Genomic DNA, 21800 nt, shown 5'->3' on the forward strand with positions numbered 1-21800 from the left:
GTTACAGATCAGTGGTAGTGAGATGGAACAAAGGTGAACCTCTTCGGAATGGACACATGCAGCAAGAGCCAAAACACCCAACTAAGATGTTTTGGGGTAGTTTTATTGCTAAGGGCCCTGGATGGCTTGTTATTGTTGAGGAAACGATGAACAGTGACAAATATAAGTCAATCCTGGCAGCTCATTTGCTTCCCAATGTGGATAGACTTTTCTGATGGAGAAGGCATTTTCCAGCCAGAGCTTGCTCCATGCCACACTTCTGGAAAAATTCTGACATTCTTCAAAGAGAGTGGGCTAAGCAGTCTAAATTGGCCTGGAAACTCTCCTAGCCTCAACCCAATTGAGAATCTATGAGTAATAACCAAACACAGGATCACCAAAGAGGACTGTTCATCTGTGAAGTTAATTCCTGCTGTTATTAGGATGTGGTACCACAACAAAGATCTTGCCAAAATGTGTTCAACATTGGTCAGTTCTATGCCAAAGTATGTAGCAATGCTTATAAAAGTAAAGGGCAGTCATATCTTTTATTAAAACAATTATCTGTCATATCATAGATGTGCATTAATTATATACATATATGGAATATTGCTGCACACTAACAGCACCTTTCAAGGCAGGTGAAATTGCTGACCTAGAAAATGTACAGAGAACCTTCACGGCGCACATAACGGAGATAAAACACCTCAATTACTGGGAGCGCTTGAGGTTCCTAAACCTGTATTCCCTGGAACGCAGGCGGGAGAGATACATGATTATATACACCTAGAAAATCCTAGAGGGACTAGTACCGAACTTGCACACAAAAATCACTCACTACGAAAGCAAAAGACTTGGCAGACGTTGCAACATCCCCCCCCAATGAAAAGCAGGGGGTGTCACTAGCACGTTAAGAGACCATTCAATAAGTGTCAGGGGCCCGAGACTGTTCAACTGCCTCCCAGCATACATAAGGGGGATTACCAATAGACCCCTGGCAGTCTTCAAGCTGGCACTGGACAAGCACCTAAAGTCGGTACCTGACCAGCTGGGCTTGTTGCTCGTACGTTGGTTTGCGTGCAGCCAGCAGTAACAGCCTGGTTGATCAGGCTCTGATCCACCAGGCGGCCTGGTCACAGACCGGGCCACGGGGGCGTTGACCCCCGGAACTCTCTCCAGGTATATATATACACACACACACAATGTATATACATACGTACATATATGCATATACATTAATGTATTTCCTAAGATGTGGACCCTCATATGATAATCCCATACTGCATGAATTCGACAGTATCCTAACAAAAATGATCCCAAATGAATGAACAATAGATTAAAACATCTCATTGGTCAAAAGAGGGGATAGGCAGTTAAGAAATCAATATATTCAGTTAAAGAGAGAAATAAAGAAAGGAATAAGAAAAGGAAAAAGGGATTATGAGGCTAAGGTCGCAAGGGATTCAAAGACTAACCCAGAAGGGTTCTTTCAGGTATACAAAAGTAAGATTAGGGACAAGATTGGCCCACTTAAGAGTAACTCTGGTCAGATCACTGACAGTGATAAGGATATGTGTGAAATTCTCAATACCTACTTCCTCTCAGTTTTCACCCAGGAAAATACTAGTGATATTCCTGAAATAATAGATTATGTAGAACAGGATGATGGTAAACCATGCACGATTGTGGTAACTAGCGACATGGTCCTCAGACAAATAGAGAAACTAAAACCTAACAAATCCCCAAGTCCTGATGAACTGTTTGCAAGGGTGTTAAAGGAATGTAAAGAGGAACTTAGCATACCTTTGGCTAATCTTTTTAACATATCACTACAAACTGGCATAGTGCCTGATAAGTGGAAAATGTAATACCTATTTACAAGGTAGGTGACAGGACTGTGGCTTCAAACTATAGACCATTTAAGCCTTACCTCCAAAGTGGGAAAATTTATGGAATCAATAATTGCCGAAGCAATTCGTAGCCATCTTGATAGGCACAGATTGATTAATGAATCTCGACACGGTTTTACAAAGGGGCGTTCCTGTCTTACGAATTTACTAACTTTTTTCACCAAGGCATTTGAGGAGGTAGGTCATGGTAATGAATATGATATTGTGTGTATGGACTTCAGTAAGGCTTGCGATAAAGTTCCACACCAGAGGCTATTGAGGAAAGTTAAGGCACACGGAATAAGAGAATTTTTTTCCTGGGTAGAGGCATGGCTGACAAATAGGCAGCAGAGTTTGCACAAATGGGGAGAAATCAGAATGGGGGCACGTCACAAGCTGTGTTCCTCAGGGGTAAGTGTTGGGCCCGTTGTTGTTCACAATTTACATAAACGACATAGATGAGGGAACAAATAGTGACATAAGCAAATTTGCTGATGACACCAAAATAGGCCATCCAATTCATTCTAATGAGGACACTAGAGCACTCCAGGATGATTTGAATAGACTGATGCAATGGTCGGAGAAGTGGCAGATGCAGTTTAATATTGACAAATGCAAAGTTCTAAATGTTGGACAGGTAAATAACCATGCCACATATAAACTAAATAATGTAGATCTTAATACTACTGATTGCAAAAAGGATTTAGGAGTTCTGGTTAGCAGTAATCTAAAACCAAGACAACAGTGCATTAGTCTTAGCTTTATTGCGAACAGAATTCTTGGCTTCATATCTAGAAGTATAAATGATAGAAGTCCTCAGGTTGTTCTTCAACTCTATATATCCCTGGTTAGGCCTCATTTAGACTATGCTGCTCAGTTCTGGTCACGGTATTACAGAATGGATATAAATGCTCTGGAAAACGTACAGAGGAGGATGACAAAGATGATCCCATGTATCGGAAATCTTCCATATGAGGATAGACTAAGGGCCCTGAATCTGCACTCTAGAAAGGCGTAGAATTAGGGGGGATATGATCGAGGTGTATAAATTAAAAACAGGAATAAATAAAGGGGATGTAAATAGCGTGCTGAAAATTTCCAGCCAAGACAGGACTCTCAGCAATGGTTTCAAGTTGGAAAAATTCAGATTCAGGAAGGATATAGGAAAGCACTGGTTTGGTAATAGAGTTGTGGATGAGTGGAACTCCCGAGTACAGTTATCCAGGCTAAAATGTTGTGTAGTTTTAAAAATAGATAAATACATGAGTGGGTGGGTGTGAGTTGGACCTGACTAGCTTGTGCTGGTGGGTCTGGTGCCATGCTCCTTCCTTGAGTGGAGGTGGTCAGACTGGGTGGGTCATTGGGCTAATCTGGGGGGGTCGACATGGACCTGCTCTGCATGGGTCAGTAGACCTGTTGCAGTGTTCCTTCTTTATGTTCTTATATTTTTACAAAAATACTCAACCTTGCCCTAGAAGATGAGCAGTGCAACCAAGCTACACTTCCAGTCAGACCAGGAGATATTGGTGTCTGCAAAGCCTTGCAGACTGCACTACCTACTTTCCTGTCCTCATGTGTTGCATCCAGTGAACTTGTACCAGCAATTCTCCCCGAACACCTTAGGGACAATGCTGGAGTCTATGACCAAAGTTTGTTGATGGAGCCAGGCTCTAGAATAATCTAACACTCTGAAACCAGACCTGCTCCCCCCAACAACTACAGTCACACTGGGATGGCCCAATAGTGGAAAATATAGCCTCAACAATGCTTGTGTGTGTGTTGGGGAATTATAGAGTCTGCCTCCTAGCAGTGAGAGCTCCTCATGCAGGGGACTTTCCATTGACTGTTCCCAACTCCTCCCTTAGCATGTCTTGACCCACAGATCACCTGCATTGGCATTGCCCTTCACCTTGCTGCCCCTGTTCTCACCGAACATAAGCATATTTGCAGCAGTGCATCAGTAAAACGATTCAGGTCTTGTTTGCCGTAGATCCAAGGGAAAGCTTACAAGGCATGAACAGGTTAATATCATCAAAAGGAGCCTCACAACAGTTGGTTGCCCAGCAATAAGGGAGCCACCTCAACTATGGACCAAAAGTGTCCAGATGGTATCACCCTGCAAGCCTAGACAGAGAGCAGGCAGGTGGTATGGGACTACACATAAGTATCAGCCAATGTGGATGCACATCTCCAATACACCAGGGAAGGAGGGACAGCTGCTAGCTTCAGGGAGTCCCAAAAGTCTAGAAAATACAGTGCTCACCTAATTGTGGTTGCAGGGGGTCGAGACTCTTGCATGTTCGTTCCCATAGGCTTGGAGACCCTTGAGGAAAGAGTGCATCCGAGTTCTTTAAGGAGCTAGGCAAAAGACTCATCTGGGTAACTAGGGATCCCAGGGCAGCTAGTTTTCTGTTCCACAGACTCTGCACTGTAGTTCACAGGGGTAATGCGTGCTGTTTTCTGGGAACATGACTCAACTCTGAGGAGATTTTTACATTGTAATCTGTGATAAACATGTAGCAATATGCACTTAAAATGTATCCCTCAAGCCTCATGCACAGATAATGCCATCTTTGTAATAGCAATGTATCTTCCAAGTCTTGTGTACCGTATTATGTAATAAAATATACGTACTGGTAAAAAATGAAAAGATGGGGTGGTAGGGGAAATGGAATATTCAAATGGCTTCAGGAAGAAATTCAAATACTTTTCCTTTAAGCCTTTTTATCTATTTCTCCGAGGTTATGGGTCCTACAATTTGTACTAGAGGTGGTCCCCTATAATATATATATATATATATATATATATATATATATATATATATATATATATATATATATATATATATATATATATAGTTAATACATGGACCGTTTCCCACCAAGGTAGGGTGGCCCGAAAAAGAAAAACTTTCATCACTCGCTCCATCACTGTCTTGCCAGAGGCATGCTTACACTACAGTTATAAAACTGCAACACCCTTCTTCAGAGTGCAGGCACTATACTTCCCATCTCCAGGAATCAAGTCCAGCCTGCCGGTTTCCCTGAATCCCTTCATAAATGTTACCTTGCTCACACTCCAACAGTGCGTCAAGTCCTAAAAACCATTTGTCTCCATTTGCTCACATCTAACACGCTCACGCAGGCTTGCTGGAAGTCCAAGCCCCCTCGCACACAAAACCTCCTTTGCCCCCGTCCGACCTTTCTTAGGCCGACCCCTACCCCGCCTTTCCTCCACTACAGATTTATAAGCTCTTGACATCATTCTATTTCGTTCCACCCTCTCTACATGTCCAAACCATCTCAGTAACCTCTCCTCAGCCCTCTGGATAATAGTTTTGGTAATCCCACACCTGCTCCTAATCGCTAAACTATGGATTCTCTGCATTATATTCACACCACACATTGCCCTCAGACATGACATCTCCACTGCCTCCAGCCTTCTTCTTGTTGCAACATTCACTACCCATGTCTCACACCCATACAAGAGCATTGGTGTAACTATACTTTCATACATTCCCCTGTTTGTTTTCATGGATAAAGTTCTTTGTCTCCATAGACCCCAGTGCATCACTCATCTTTTTCCCCTTGTCAACTGTATGATTCACCTCATCTTTCATAGACCCATCTGCTCACACATCCACTCCTAAATATCTGGCTACGTTCACCCCCTTCATACTCCCTTCCTCCAATCTTTCGTTACCTAATTTTTTTATCCTCATCATTTTACTCTTTCCTATATTCACTTTTAATTTTCTTCTTTTACATACCCTACTAAATCCATCCACCAACCTCTGCAACTTCTTTTCAGAATCTCCCAAAAGCAGTGTTATCATCAAAGAGCAACTGTGACAACTCCCACTTTGTGTTAGATTCTTTAATAATATCTTTATTTACTACAAGTACATGGTATACAGGTCTAGCTGACATGAATGACGTACTACTATATAGAAACCCCCTTGTTGAGCATTTCCCGCAAATTTGGTCAGTTTTTGTCCCAGGATGCGACCCACACCAGTTGACTAACACCCAGGTACCCATTTTAAACTGATGATTGAACAGGGATAGCAGGTGTCTTATGGAAATACGTCCCTAATGTTTTCCAGCCGTACCAGAGGAGATTCGAACTCTGGACCTCATTGTGCGAGCTGAGTGCGCTAGCGATCCAGCTACGGGACCCCACAATATATCAATCACACGTGATGCTCTAGCCCACGGGACCACGCAATCCTATAATAATGACGCACCCAGCAGATCTAGGTGTTATACTGTCGTCCGAGGACATTGGTGGTGTGGGTGCCTTTGAGCTAGTTTCATTCTACTCCCTGTTTGGTGTACTAGTGGCATGTGTGATTTTCGTTCACCATGAAGTGGGCCAAAACGACATGGGTTCGAATCCTCGGCTAGTCGCAGTGTTGTTATTCATTAATACCACTCGTCCGTGGTTACAATTTTATATATATATATATATATATATATATATATATATATATATATATATATATATATATATATATATATATATATATATATATATATATATATATATATATATGCGCAAAACAACCACTATGAAAGAGTAGTGAAATTCCAAGCGCTTTCGTGACCACTCATTGTCCTTGACAATTGTCCTCGCATAGTTCCTTGACAATGTGAGTAGTCACGAAAGCGCTTGGAATTTCACTACTCTTTCATAGTGGTTGTTTTGCATATTTTAAAATCACCTGTTTACTGTGATCTTATTGCGCATATATATATATATATATATATATATATATATATATATATATATATATATATATATATATATATATATATATATATATGGTTCCACTTCTATAGGGAAGTGGCCTTTCATGTTGCAATCAACACAGCTGGCAATGTTGCAGAAGAGAGGAGGGAGTCCAAGCAAATACGTTCAGAGGAAGTATCTTTGCTGGAATAAGGCAGGAGGCGGTAAGTGTCTCAGGCATACCAATACCCAGTGCCAGTCCACAAGCAATGATATTGTAGTAATAACCTAACATAACATTAATGACACGACAATTATAAAAAAATTTAGTCAGACTTCGATTTGATATAAGACTTTACATTCTAAATATAGATATATCTGGCAATTGTCTTAGGAATTTTCCCTACATCTAGAAAACGGGTCCACAGCCGACTCATTTAAAGAGAGTTATCTGTAGTTAATCCTAAGAAAGACTGCCATAATTTATCCCACAAGGTTCCCAGTCAGACACAGGTCTAACCATCAAGAACAAGCAGGAAAACAGGCCCTGATTCCTCGGTGTGGAACTACCACACTAAGACAGTCCAAAGCATGTTAACCCGGGTTTCAGTATTAACTTCAGTATTCAGTATTAAACTTATCCATTATTAACACAGTCCTAGGATACGGGTTAAGGACCCACTGGACCAGGTTAATAAGTTTAATAAACAGCTTAGAACCTTACCGAGAGGTAATGAATTAATTTAACAGTTATAGGCGAGGTCTGTGACACTCCCTTATATGTATGGTTTGATTAAAACCCACAAGCACTGTTTACCAGGGAGACCTATTATTAACTCTGTAGGGTCGGCTATATATGCCCTGTCAAAATTGTTGGTAAAAATATCAACTCCATTGCTTGGCAACATTTCTGAAGCCCACATAAACAACAATGTTGATACTGATAAACTACAAAATGTTAACATGTCTAATGATTTTACGCTAGTAAGTTTTGATGTCTCGGCGCTGTTCACCCGAGTACCTTTCCTGACTTATCTTGGGAAGAATTAGCCGAGTTCTCCTTGCCTTCTAATAAGAATACTATTATTGAACTGATTAAGTTGTGTGTAGTTGATTATAAGTTTGAGTTTGAAGGGAAATACTACACTCAAAGGCAGGGAATGGCTATGGGAAATCCATTCTCTCCCTATTGAGCAGCCTGTATATGGAGTTTTTTGAGACTAGGCTGTTAAATATCCTGCCCTGTAAAGCTATATGGTTCAGATATATGGATGGCAGCTTGTGTCTTTGGCCAAATGATATGGCCCTGGATACATTTTTACCGAGACTTAACGCTTTGGTCCTGTCTCTTAAATTCACCATGGAGAAAGTGGATTTTAAACTTCCATTCTTAGACGTGTTGATACACTAGGTCGATAGAAAGTTTAAGCTTACAGTATATAAGAAGGCCACTAATATGTGTGCTCATATATTCACTACTATTCTAACCATGTGACAAGAGTATCGTTCCAGTCACGGTATTGTGCCTTTTTTTGTTATCTGTGAAAAGGAATGTTTTTCTCACTACATATTTGAGAGCTTACTGTATGTGCAGTCCAGAGTTTCTCGAAGAAATTAGGAAAATATTGGACATTGCCAAGAAACTGTTGTATCCTAAGGAGTTTGTGGCATCAGCGTTGCTGGCAGCTAGGAAAACTGATAGAGTTTAGCGTAGGATAACCTCAGATGAAGAATGTGCTGGTTCTCCCATACAGTGAAAATTTGTCTTGCCAAATGCCATTTAAAGATTTAGCGTATAAGTAGTTCTTAAGAATTCACATGCTGTTAAAAGCATTTTGATGAATTCTTAATATTGTGTTGTTGGTGTTTATAGAATTAGTTACAATGGTTGCAACTTACTTGGGACAAACCAGCAACTTCTATATGTTAGGATATTATAATACCGATATTCAGTACGAACTGCCCAGGAATCAAATGCAATTTTCAGTGACAGAGTCTGCAATAACTCTGCAAACTGGTCGGAAGCCAGAGTCACTGTCCCTTCTTCCACTTGGCTTGAATGGAATATTGTATAAACGGCAATTATAAAATATGATAAATGTTCATTATATAATAATAGTGACAGCTTATTCCAATCAGATTATTTTATAATTGGGGCTATCATGCATATAGTAAAAGTGGATTCCTATAAGAATGCTTTGGATTGTCTTAAGTGTTGTAGTTCAAAACCGAGGAATTAGGGCCCGTTCCCCTGCTTGTTCTTGATGGTTAGACCTGCATCTACCCGGGAATATTGTGGGATAAACTATGGCCATCTTCCTTGGATAAAGTACACACGTCTCCCTTTAAATGAATCGCCTGTGGACCCGTTTTCTAGATGTATGGAAAATTCTTAAGACAATTGCCAGATATATCAATATTTAGAATGTTAAGTCTTTTATATCATACTGAAGTCTGAATTTTGGCAATTGTCATCCCACTGTTATGTTTTTTAGGAAATTACTACAATATCAGTGCATGTGGGCCGGCTCTCTTCTGGTATTCTTTAATATTCAATCCTTCTAGTGCTGGCCACAGGTATGCCTGGGGCACTTACCACCGCCTGCCTCATTCGATCAAAAACGCATCCTCTGAGTGTATTTGCTCGGCCTCCCTATTTAGCACGACATTATGTGTGCGAGCGAGCGAGTGTGTGTGTGTGTGTGTGTGTGTGTGTGTGTGTGTGTGTGTGTGTGTGTGTGTGTGTGTGTGTGTGTGTGTGTGTGTGTCTCGAATATGCAAAACTTGCGATTTTGGCTTAAAGAGCAACGCTTTTCTTGCTGAATAAGGCAAGCGAAAATTTGTGTGTGCAATAATCATTCTGATTATTATAATAAAGAAGCGCTAAGCCACAAGGGCTATATAATAATTCTGAGCCTAACTAAAAAAATTATTTCATTGTGTTTGATTATTATGAACTTATATCAAATATATTTAGTTGGATTAGGCTAAATTTAATTGCGCTTGTTATAATAAGGTTAGGTTAAGTTTTCCAAGGTTCTTTTGGTACAAAATTATTAATTTTTATATTAACATGATTGAAAAAAATAATATATCTTTAAATGTATAAGAGAAAATTTTAGAAAGGACTTAATTTTAAACGAGTTCTTGCTTAATGACCGGTTTTACTTATTCGGCATATATATATATATATATATATATATATATATATATATATATATATATATATATATATATATATATATATACATGCATGTGGTTGAAGGTTCACATGGTAAAATCTTATAAATCAAAAGCAATATTCATAAATATTACAACCCGACTGTTATACATATAATATACATAATTTTTCTTGTCCTCTCCCCTCTGTCATACGAAAAAAAGTCGAGAGGAAGCGAGGGGAGACGGCAGGGGCGTACATTACTGATGAACCAGAGACAGCACCATTTAAACCACAAGTCATCATCAAAAGCCCGAATGGTGACTAGGACCAAGATTCACTAGACCCCCCCCCCCAGTAACGGGTCTGGGACCAGTCTTAATGAAACTGTGTTCTCTGCCGTTGAAAGCGATACTGAGACCCATTTCCCATGTGTCATTATTATACCCAAAAGTATTGATAAATGGCACCCTAGATGGTTTGCCGGAGCTGCAAAGTGCCACCAGATCGACTCTTGCGGTGCCATTATGGCATCATTCTAATGGATGTGTACATTTACTTCTACCACGATGTATGATTCACTGCGAGAATGGTGTATGATTCACTGGAACCACAAGGAAATACTGGAATATCACTGCAAGGAGGTAAATAGGTCGTGGCTGTTTGATCTGAAAGAAATAACAGGCAACAGTGGGGAGACCATCATGTAGATAACTATTAGCGATAGAGGAAGCGACCGGGAGGAAATGTGGACGGCACGACCCTAGTTTCTCGCTCCAGTGAGAGAGGAGGAGGAGGTTATGGACGAGGCCTGGCCAGGAGATAGTTTTTTGGGGGACAGAGTTGGGAGGATATCTGGATTGGTGGGTGTGAGAGGGGGGAGAGAGAGAGATGGAGTTTGGATGGTAGTGCAAGAGGATCTGGATGTGGAGGGTCTGAAGTAGACTGCTTGGGAGAGGGTCTGGAATGGATCCAGTGGGTATGAGAGGGAAGGTTCAAGAACTAAACGGTCTGGATAACAGCGTATGGGAAATGAGAGGGTCTGGATAAGAGTGGAAAGGGAGACAGGGATCTGGACGAGGGTGTGGGGTTTAGATGGTCTGTATATGAGGACTGAGTGAAAGGGGGAGAGAATGAGAATGTATGGGGAGTGGGTCGTCTGGTAACAGTTTTTGCTGACGGACGTAGCCACACAAAAACTAATGAATCAGATTTTGTTTAGAGAATGAAGTTGGAAGAAGCCAGGAAGACTGTTGAAACTTCTCCATGAGAAGACCGACAGTGGTGAAACTTCTCGTTGAAAAGTTGATAATGGTTAAACACTTGAAGAGCAGGATAGGATACCCTCAGGGTATCTTATCCTGCAGGTTCCAGGGTAGAAATTATTAGATTTATGGAACTCTCTAAACCCGCAAGGGCCACACGGCTGTATACCCTGTGTAGAAGATGCAAAGTAGCCTGGCAAAAAATATATAGGGAAAGGAATGTAGCATTCTGAGAATGTTTTATCATTCTTGTCCCTAACCTCCGGAAATTTAGTGGAGATTAGCTTGGCTGTGTTGTTGGTGAAGTGAAGACTGAGCCACAGACGAGGCTGTTACCAGGGACCTCCCACAAACGAGGCTGTTACCAGAAACCTCCCACAGACGAGGATATTACGACAGAGTCAGTCATGGTAATGATTTTATGAAATAAGGCTACCAGGTAACGTTTGAGAAAGAAAGGGGTGAGAAGAAAGGAAGGATGGAAGGATAGGGGGGGGGGGTGAGACGGGAGCAGACAGAGATGAAATGGAGAGTGGGGGAGGGCTACCTACCTGGAGGGTGTTCCGGGGGTCAACGCCTCCCAGTCCCTGACCAGGCTAATATTTAGAAGCAGCTTAGATATAGAACTGTAAACCTCTAAAAGCATAATTTCATGTATGATTACAGGGCGAACCTCCACCTTGGTGGAGGTGGTGTGCTATGAGTAACCCTTGGAGGTGGAGGAGTTAACTGCTTGATACGCACCGCAATAAGTTGCATGCTGTAATTGTTACCTGTACTGATGACCGAATTTATGGTCTTGTGAAGGCCTCACAACAAGCTTGTATATTATACTCTTCTTGCTGATGTTTTTTTGTGTTGTGTTTACAAGAAGCACGAGGCAAGAGTCACGTACAGTAGCAGGGGAGAACTGGGCTATTATAGTGCTTCTAGTGGTGAGGCCAGGGGGTCACGCTAAACCTCCACCCACCAGCACTATGGTGCCTCTAGTGGTGAGGCCAGGGGGTCACGCTAAACCTCCACCCACCAGCACTATAGTGCCTCTAGTGGTGAGGCCAGGGGGTCACGCTAAACCTCCACCCACCAGCACTATAGTGCCTCTAGTGGTGAGGCCAGGGGGTCACGCTAAACCTCCACCCACCAGCACTATGGTGCCTCTAGTGGTGAGGCCAGGGGGTCACGCTAAACCTCCATCCACCAGCACTATAGTGCCTCTAGTGGTGAGGCCAGGGGGTCACGCTAAACCTCCATCCACCAGCACTATGGTGCCTCTAGTGGTGAGGCCAGGGGGTCACGCTAAACCTCCATCCACCAGCACTATAGTGCCTCTAGTGGTGAGGCCAGGGGGTCACGCTAAACCTCCACCCACCAGCACTATAGTGCCTCTAGTGGTGAGGCCAGGGGGTCACGCTAAACCTCCACCCACCAGCACTATGGTGCCTCTAGTGGTGAGGCCAGGGGGTCACGCTAAACCTCCACCCACCAGCACTATAGTGCCTCTAGTGGTGAGGCCAGGGGGTCACGCTAAACCTCCATCCACCAGCACTATAGTGCCTCTAGTGGTGAGGCCAGGGGGTCACGCTAAACCTCCATCCACCAGCACTATGGTGCCTCTAGTGGTGAGGCCAGGGGGTCACGCTAAACCTCCACCCACCAGCACTATAGTGCCTCTAGTGGTGAGGCCAGGGGGTCACGCTAAACCTCCACCCACCAGCACTATAGTGCCTCTAGTGGTGAGGCCAGGGGGTCACGCTAAACCTCCACCCACCAGCACTATAGTGCCTCTAGTGGTGAGGCCAGGGGGGTCACGCTAAACCTCCATCCACCAGCACTATGGTGCCTCTAGTGGTGAGGCCAGGGGGTCACGCTAAACCTCCACCCACCAGCACTATAGTGCCTCTAGTGGTGAGGCCAGGGGGTCACGCTAAACCTCCACCCACCAGCACTATAGTGCCTCTAGTGGTGAGGCCAGGGGGTCACGCTAAACCTCCACCCACCAGCACTATAGTGCCTCTAGTGGTGAGGCCAGGGGGTCACGCTAAACCTCCACCCACCAGCACTATAGTGCCTCTAGTGGTGAGGCCAGGGGGTCACGCTAAACCTCCATCCACCCGCTTCAACTTGGATATACCTGTCACTGGTTTTTAGAGTGGGATTACTCTCTGGCCTCAAATTAAGACCTCCCTGTTGCGAGACAGACTGGTCAATTAGGCTGTTGTTGTCAGGCGTGCCACGGGGCTGGACCTTATGAACCTTTCCTCTCTAGACAACCTTTTTTCACACTTTTCCTTCTCTAATACACTGCCTCTCACCTCTCCCTCACTGCCCCTCCCCTCACTGCACCTCCCCACACCTCATTTAACCCCTCCCCTCACAACTACTCCCCACACCTTATTTACAATCTCCCGTCACGCTACTCCCCACACTTCATGCAACCCTTCCCCTCACTGCTCCTCCCCACACCTCATGCAACTCTTCCCCTCACTGCTTCTCCCCCACACCATCTACCCTCTCCCCAGCACTTTCCTCTTCCCGCACATATTAATCACCACTATTTCTCATTCTGGGCTCCCCTTCCTCTCTATCTTCCTCAGTGTTGTACATTTTTTCCCTCGTCACTCTTTAGTTCCTCTTCAACTCTTCATTAGTTACGTATTTTATCTTTCGCTTATCAAGTTCTCTTGTAGGTTTCCTTCTCCATTTTTTGTTTTATGTTCTGCCCCTTTCTTCTCTCTCTCACCTCTTCACTTTTCCCATGTTTCGTCTCTCGTCTTTCATTTCTTGTTTCATTTTTTTTTCTATAATCTTTACTTCTTACAAATTTACACACACACTGAAGATGACCTCATTTGGAGGCTGAAATATGTACATACGTGTGTCGTGCCGAACAGGTAAAATTGGTCAGCAACACCTCGCTTAAAATTAAGTCCTTTCTGAAATTTTCTCTTGTACATTTAAAGATATATTTTTTCATTTATATTAATGTAAAACTTAATATTTTTGTACCAAAAGAACCTTAGAAAACGTACCTAACAAGTTCAATTTAATTTAGCCTAATCCAATTACATATATTTTAGATGGGTTTAAAATGATTTAATAATAAACAGTTAAATATATTTTTATCGTTAGGTTCAGAATGATTAGTGCATACACAAATTTTAGCTTGCGTTATTCGGCAAGAAGAGCGTTGCTATTCAAGCCAAAATAGCAAGATTTACACATTCGGCACGACATATATATACATACACACTTTCCCACCCTTCTCGTGGAAGGGGAACAAGTACAGTCTGGCTGGCAGTAATCACCTTCAGATATATAGCTTCCTGTATTATAAATAACACTTCATATTTCATATTAATGACATGAATATTAAGTTAACCTGTATCCCAGATATTTTTTTTTTCTGAAAAATTTACGAGATACTAGGCACCACCTCCGCATGATAGGCGTTTCACCCAAGACACTCTAGTGCATGTGTTTCTGTACGTTTGTAACACCACCCCTCGGCTGTTGTTAATATTCCAGCATAAATGATGGGGATATTTCCCCTTTCTTGTACAAGTTGACTGACACGTGTCCCAAGACATGGAAGCAATGCTTACAATACACACACACACAATAATATATATATATATATATATATATATATATATATATATATATATATATATATATATATATATATATATATATATATATATATATATATATGGAGAAAATTGGGTAACCTTTTTTTTTTAATATTTATCTGACAATCTTGTGTGTCGCAAATGCTCCAATTTCGTAGTTAAAGGACTTGCTGGAGAGGGGTTCTTGATGCAGGTCAGACTCTTGATCAATGGAAATAGAACTATCCTTCCCTTCCTTGTACCACTCCAGTTTACCTTCCATTCTCTGGACATTGTATAATGCCCAGGGAATGGGGAAGCACCAACCCTGTACCTGGGTAATGGGAGGTAATCTGGTTTGATTCGAGGTGGAGGGGGGAACTCTAGTGTCTTGGATGAAGAGCCCCTTCACCAGCGTTAAGGCTCCCCCTCTGATGGTCTGGTACGAAAGACTAGCTGATGCATGATTTAACTGTCTTATTTAAGCATCTGAGGTGACTAGCAACAAGCACTAGCTGAGCTCTGTGTACACACTGGGGCTTTAAATTGATTTTATCAGCCCCGCTGTGGCTGATAAAGCTCTCCTATGGCTAGTAGTTTCACTGGGTGATAAAGTTCCACTGTGTCTGATAAAGCTTCACCGTGAATTAAACTTCTTAAAATAAGGCTTTTCTTGTATTGTGTCTTAATTAAGTCTTGTGGGCTTACATCACTGTGTCTGCTTACACCACTGTCTCTGCTTACACCATTGTCTGCCTGATTATGCTATTGCCATTTTATTGATGCTTCTGTTTACCTGCTTGTACCACTGTGAACCTGCTTACTCCATACTCTGCTGTTACACTGCACTTTTGGTGTGTGCTCGGCGTGAGCATCTGTTCTATAATTTAGTGACCTATTATTTACAGTGTTTTGTAGTTCTATCATTATTTTTAGGAACTGTAGCTGTTTTGTAATCCTTGCATTATCTTTAAAAGATTTCCTGTATTCTTATTTTGTAGTATTAAGGACTTAGATGCATTTTGTAGTCTTAGTATTATTCTTAAAAATGTATTATGTATCTGACTTGCCCTGGTGTTATCGTTGAGAATTATTTGTAAACGTGTTTACTCCACCGCCGACTTTTCATGTTGTGTACGTGAATTTGTAACTATGTGTAAGTGAGTTTCTTAACTCGGGTAGAACACACGTATTTTTAGTAATATCTTATCATTTCATTGTTTCGGTGGTCATTTGTCCTCCCCGGCAATCCACTCTGTTTTCCATCCTGTTTCCTTTATCACCCTTCTCTGCAGTCCCCTTTAACTTTTCTATTCTCTTCAATTCTCTCTATCTCTTCTCTGCCATCCCTTATTTTTCTCTCCTGTCCCCTCAAACTTCTCGATCCTCTCCCATCGCACAGACTTCTGTCTTTTCTCTACCGTTCCTTCCCATTCCCTTTCCCCTCTCCTCCTCCCAAACATCTCATGTTCTCCCCTCCAGCACTAGCTGGAGGCGAGATTCTCATCAGCTGATTGAGAAATCCTCTTAGGCCTGTGGGAAGGATAGGCCTGCTTTTGTGCATTTTGACAACCCATGACGAATTACTGGGCAGCAGCCTAAGAGAGAGAGAGAGAATGGAAATTTGCTGTGTATCTGGCTAGTGGATGTTATTATTATCTTCTGAACATTGCATCTGTATTCTTCTCATCTTTGCTTTCCGACCAGTGAGCTCTTAGAAGGTTAGAACAAAGGAGCATTGATACAGCAGGTTGTTAGGGCGGCTAGTCTGCCTCCGTAGCACACATCCGCTCAACCATTATCAACAAAACAAAGACATGAACACCCTCTTTTGTCGGCTCCTCGCCCAAGGCGACCTTCTTCATCTGCCTAAAACTGTCTGTGAATGAAAAGTCTGCGGGAGAGGTTAGCCTTTATTTATATCTTCCTCGTGCTGCTACGGCTGCAACAATGAATGCTCCTGGTTTTCTCTCTCTCTCTGCTAAATATTCTGGCGAGTAATCTATCATTTACTGGTGGCGTAACAATACGCAAAGATCAGATATCGTCAACAAGTGAGAAATTGTGTGTAGTTTAAATCTGAATACTTTCATTCTCTTTATATATTAACTAGCAGTAATTAGGTTCCATAACTTAGAAATATACCTAGTTGGATGAATCTTATTGTGGCTAGCTGGTCTAGTGGCTAACGCGACGGGCTGGAGTTTTGAGACTCTGTGACCGCGGGTTCAATCCCGGCCGGGGGTATGGTTTATTAGGTTCCATATATATGGATTTTCTTGAAATCTGCATTGTGGCACTGTTTGCATCATAGGTGAAGTAGGTCAGATCTTGTAGGCAATGCATTAAGAGGTATCACTGTACCTTTTATCATGATGAAGTTTCAGAGGGAAGCTTTAACAATAACTTGATAAAGTTCCACGAGGTACAACCTGATAACATATCATCAAGTTATAAGTTGACAAAGATAATAAAGGTTTATCAGTTACGATTTTCATAGAGTTTGATAGAGGTGTGGCTTCTTATGGCTTCTCTTCAGCGAATCGTCATTACATTATAGACTTGGATTATCTCTCTCTTATCGGCTGACAGCTTCTTCCACTTGCCGTAGGTAATGAGAAACGGCGGTTCACCTGGGTAATGAATATGTTGGCCACAGTGCCGCACTTTGCAGGTCCAGCGGGTGCGTATTCTCCTGACGCGGCGTCAATGGGCTACATGATGGACGGGCAACAACATATGTTCCGATCAGACCCCTACACGGACCATGCAGCAGCCGCGGCTTACTACGGTCATCCAGCAGCCGCATACAACTACCCGCACCATCTATAGGTTCGGTAAGTCATCGCTATGATCTGAACCATCACATATCTTTGGTGTATAGTGTATCGGTGAAGTCCCTTTTAGGTAGTAACGGTCTAAACTGGTCACTGTTTGAGGTGTATGACCGACAAAGTAGAAGATTAGGATTATGTTGGGACAACGTTTCGCTCAAGAGCTTCTTTGAGAAAGGGTCCTTAGAGCAAAACGTCGTCCTAATAAAAGCTTGTGTCACAAGATAGTTGTTAAACAAGTCAAGACTTATCTATGCCTAAAAATTCACAATATATATACTGTATATTGTAATAAACTTCTAAGATTGTGTTAAAGTCAAAGTTTAAATCATAATTTGTAAAAAAAAAAAAAATACATTCCCTTCGTGAAGTTTTGAATGAAGTTCATTTTAAATATATTATTTTTTCTCCCTATTATAGTTTGATTAGATTGTGTTGTGTTGCAGCGTGTAGAGGCGTGAGTAGGCGTGAGTGTGGTCTCTGATGCCCTGTACAGACCTGTGCTCATCCCCGAGGTGTTGTAATATCGGCCGCCGGCTACAGGAAGGACTGTGGGTAGGCCAGCGGCCGTAGCGAGTGCTCAGTGTGTCAAATCAGTGCACCGAGTGATGGGATCAGTGTATGCAAACCTCGGGTGTCTTACGTCACTTTTGAGACGGTGACGCACGCTTGGCGCGGCAGGGCAGAGCTGGGCATGAAACCCTGCTCTTATCCCGCCGCTGGGTATCTTAAAGTCACCTGAATACCACCACCGCTAGCCTGCATCTCCCGTTACCGTGACGGCAGCAGCACCTCTAGAAGGCATCACCATCGTCAACACCTGCAGCCTAGCGCCGTAGGCAGCACAGTTACTGCGCCGTCAGCAGCAACTGACCCGGAGACCAATAAACTCATTTGAAAGTGATATGTAATTATTTTGCACCAGATTTTCATTTTATGAGAAATATACTAAAAACAATGATGACTATTTGAGTGCAGTGGTGAGAGAACATTACCGACAACCGCCACAAGAATACATCTACTGTTTGTAACCTATCATCCAAACCAGCACGATGCGCCCTGGTCGGGTCATACAGATGACCTAAAATGACCTAGCTCGCCTTTGTGACCCCCCAAACTCAGGAAACGTGTGATGGCAGGATGACTTACCACTCCCACAGTATAAACAGAAGCCCACAAGTACACTCCAGAGACCCACATTCGCAGACACACAAACACAACATTCCTCCCCCATATACGACTTTCTAGCCAGTTCTTACACCTGTCACAGCCACATCCTCTCTGCACGCTCAGCCATATTTCTTTAATTACCATCTTGTGGCATCATCATTTATCTCAGACTGTGTATTTCTATGTAACTCACTGAAGATTAAGACATATGTACAACAGTTGGGTGTCATTATTGTTGAAACGTTTCACCTACACAGTGAGTTTCTTCAGTCAGATACAGAGGTAGGTGTATAGTGAAATGATAATATAATCAGCCCATCAAACTTGGAAAAATAGTATTTGTGGTGGTCAGTCCCACAGCCTGAAGAGTTCAGCTCCATGGGCTGAGGGACTGACCACCTCAAATACTATTTCTCCAAGGTTGATGGACTAATTACGTCACCTTCACTTCACTACTACACCTGCTGCCTCTATATGTGACTGAAGAAGCCTACTGTGTAGGCGAAATGTTTCAACAATAAAGATACCCAACTGTTGCAATCTTATTCAAACTGACTCTGTTACAGACACATTAACTCTGCAGCGCCTCATCCATCCCTCACCAACAGATCCTTTAAACTTTATATTGCAGAAAGTGATTTGAGACTGCGCCGGCTGTATACGATTGCGAATCCAGTATACGATTGGAATTTTCATCCTGTGTGTGTATATTGTACGTTCCTCTTGGTGGTTTACAAGACTTTTTGTTAAGCGACTTTCTGCAATAACTTGTGGATTAACAGAACGCCTATAAAATATAAATACCTCGATTTTAAAACAAGCTTTCGATTTCTAACTTTTGCGACTGATATTATATGGTGCGGTGATCAAGTGTGTGGTCGAGAAAGGAGACTAAACTGTGGAGATCCCAATAAATGTAATATAAACGCTTTAGTGGTCAGGAGACTCCCATATATCTGACCCGAGCTGCCTGCCAAGGGCAGTGGTGTGTACTACTAGCTATGGCTCTTGGTCGCTGCCGAGCCTAGCAGCAGTGGGTGATGCCACAGACATTTAGTGGCGTATTGCGGGGACTCATTACTACTCCTACTTAACTTTGTATAATAGGTAACATTTAAATAAATCAAGCAAGAATAATAATAAAAAAAATAACAAAACACAACTTTTCACACATGCAGCAATATTGATATTATTTCTGTGATGTTCTGTGTTAAAATAACCTCCAGTGCCGATATAGAGCATCTGGAGGCAGTTGTGAGTGCAACATGAAGACGATTTACCACTGTTTACGGACGAATGGTAAACTTATCCAGCTGTACACTCGCTCACTTCCAACAATGATAACCATGGCTGAGTACTGCTTTCTAAAGGTTCATGTTTTTATACTTTGTCATTATGATTTATTATTGTCATCATTTATATTTTAATATGTAATAACAATAAAGAACGTATCCAGATAGCCGTGTGTGTCTCAGCAGTGCATCTCTTACCAATTAAATACGGACAGGTTTTTAAAATTGTGTAAATTTTTAAATTTGATATATTCCTGGTTACCTACCATGTGTATTAATATTCCTGGTAACCCACCATGTATACTGATATTCATGGTTACCCACCATGCATACTGATATTCCTGGTTACCCACCATGTACTATATTAATATCCCACGTATATGATATATACTGTATTCTGTTTAAGTGAAAAATTCTGTACAAATCAAGAAATAAACTGAATAACTAAATTAAACCTACAATGTTTTAATGGTGATAAAATTCAAATAATAATAATTTAATTTCTGAGAAAAAGTGCACACTCGGTCAATCTGAAGATTTTTTTAATTTAATCTGTCATCAAATCACATTTTTTTTAATGCATTTCAACTGCTCATTATTACGAATTCTGAAGAAAAACGGAAGTTTTTTTCTTGTTACTATGCTCTTGTGTTGGCCACACTGTAATATTATAAAGCTCTTTTTGGCGTCAGTGGACCCCGTATGGTTAGGTAACTGTGTAGTTGTAAAAATCTATGCGATTTCTAAGCTGCTTTACCCTTGGTTTTTGTACATAATGAACGTTCCTTGTGGCAGTGACTGGGGTTGCGCTCTTCCCGTGACTGCAGTGTAGAGTGATATTTCTACAGTGGTTGTATATTTGTATCCTAAATTTCTTCTCACAAAGAAAAAAAAGTTGTTACAAGAAAGTTCAAAATGTCTGCAATTCTGTAAAAAAAAAATACATTTTTTTAGCTCTTAGATTCATAAGAATTTAGTTGATCCGTTACCGAAATTCTTTCCAGTCTGCATTCAATGAAAGCATTAAATGCTGGGTATTGTGTATATGATTTTTCCAAAAATAAACGTGTTTTAAACTATGGTCTTGAAAAACTCATTAACCTCGCGTTTAACTTGTACGTTTATTGTGAAGAAACACTTCAGTGTTTAAAAATAATTCATGCCCTTTGTCTTCCTCTATAATTACTGTGTCTGCCATCCCCTATAATTGTTGTGTCTGTCATCCTTTATAATTAATGTGTCTCATTCTTTATAATTACTGTCTGCCATCCTTTATAATTACTGTCTGCCTTCCCCTATAATTACTGTCTGCCATCCTTTATAATTACTGTCTGCCTTCCCCTATAATTACTGTCTGCCTTCCCCTATAATTACTGTCTGCCATCCTTTATAATTACTGTGTCTGCCATCCTTTATAATTACTGTGTCTGCCATCCTTTATAATTACTGTGTGCCATCCTTTATAATTACTGTCTGTGCCATCCTTTATAATTACTGTGTCTGCCTTCCCCTATAATTACTGTCTGCCTTCCCCTATAATTACTGTCTGCCTTCCTCTATTATTACTGTGACTGCCTTCCTCTTGTTACTGTCTGCCTTCCTCCATTATTACCATCTGCCGTCCTCTATTATTACTGCCTGGCTTCCCCTATAATCACCTGATGATTTCAGAAATGCAAAAAAAAAGTGACATTCAAACCAGCTAAGAGAGTATATTATACCGACACTGGTACAACAATAGTTCCCACTAAACAACAGCAGGAGCTCCAGGCTTCACCTTAGTATAAACCACCAGAAGGAAAACAGAAATACAAAGATATACAAATAACTCAGACAGGTAAGAGAAGCTTACGATGACGTTTGGGTCCGACT

General features: G+C 41.7%; 1 protein-coding gene and 1 long non-coding RNA gene across 32 annotated transcripts in view; one reads left to right on the plus strand and one right to left on the minus strand.

The window, feature by feature from the left end:
• hth (Meis homeobox homothorax) overlaps positions 1-21009 on the plus strand; it is a 1177701-nt gene extending 1156692 nt beyond the window's left edge. For 26 of the 29 annotated variants that reach the window (XM_053798553.1, XM_053798529.2, XM_053798542.2 and 23 more), the window contains 2 exons: positions 17292-17469; positions 17913-21009. In XM_053798553.1, the coding sequence (XP_053654528.1) occupies positions 17292-17464 (173 nt within the window). In that variant the 3' untranslated portion in view covers positions 17465-17469; positions 17913-21009. Of the gene's footprint in view, positions 1-17291; positions 17470-17912 lie in introns of those variants that run through there. The other 3 variants (XM_053798534.2, XM_053798536.2, XM_053798554.2) reach the window with 2 other exon arrangements.
• The window catches only part of LOC128703761 (uncharacterized), a 64702-nt gene that overhangs the window by 9968 nt on the left and 32934 nt on the right, over positions 1-21800 (minus strand). Inside the window, exon 6 of one of the 3 annotated variants that reach the window (XR_011394462.1) lies at positions 4132-4347. The exons of the other annotated variants lie outside the window; for them this stretch is intronic. This is a non-coding gene — a long non-coding RNA (uncharacterized lncRNA). The remainder of the gene's footprint in view (positions 1-4131; positions 4348-21800) is intronic. 3 annotated transcript variants of the gene reach the window in all.

The sequence above is a fragment of the Cherax quadricarinatus genome, chromosome 87, assembly GCF_038502225.1.
Source record: "Cherax quadricarinatus isolate ZL_2023a chromosome 87, ASM3850222v1, whole genome shotgun sequence".
In the NCBI taxonomy this organism is placed as follows: Eukaryota; Metazoa; Arthropoda; class Malacostraca; order Decapoda; family Parastacidae; genus Cherax; species Cherax quadricarinatus.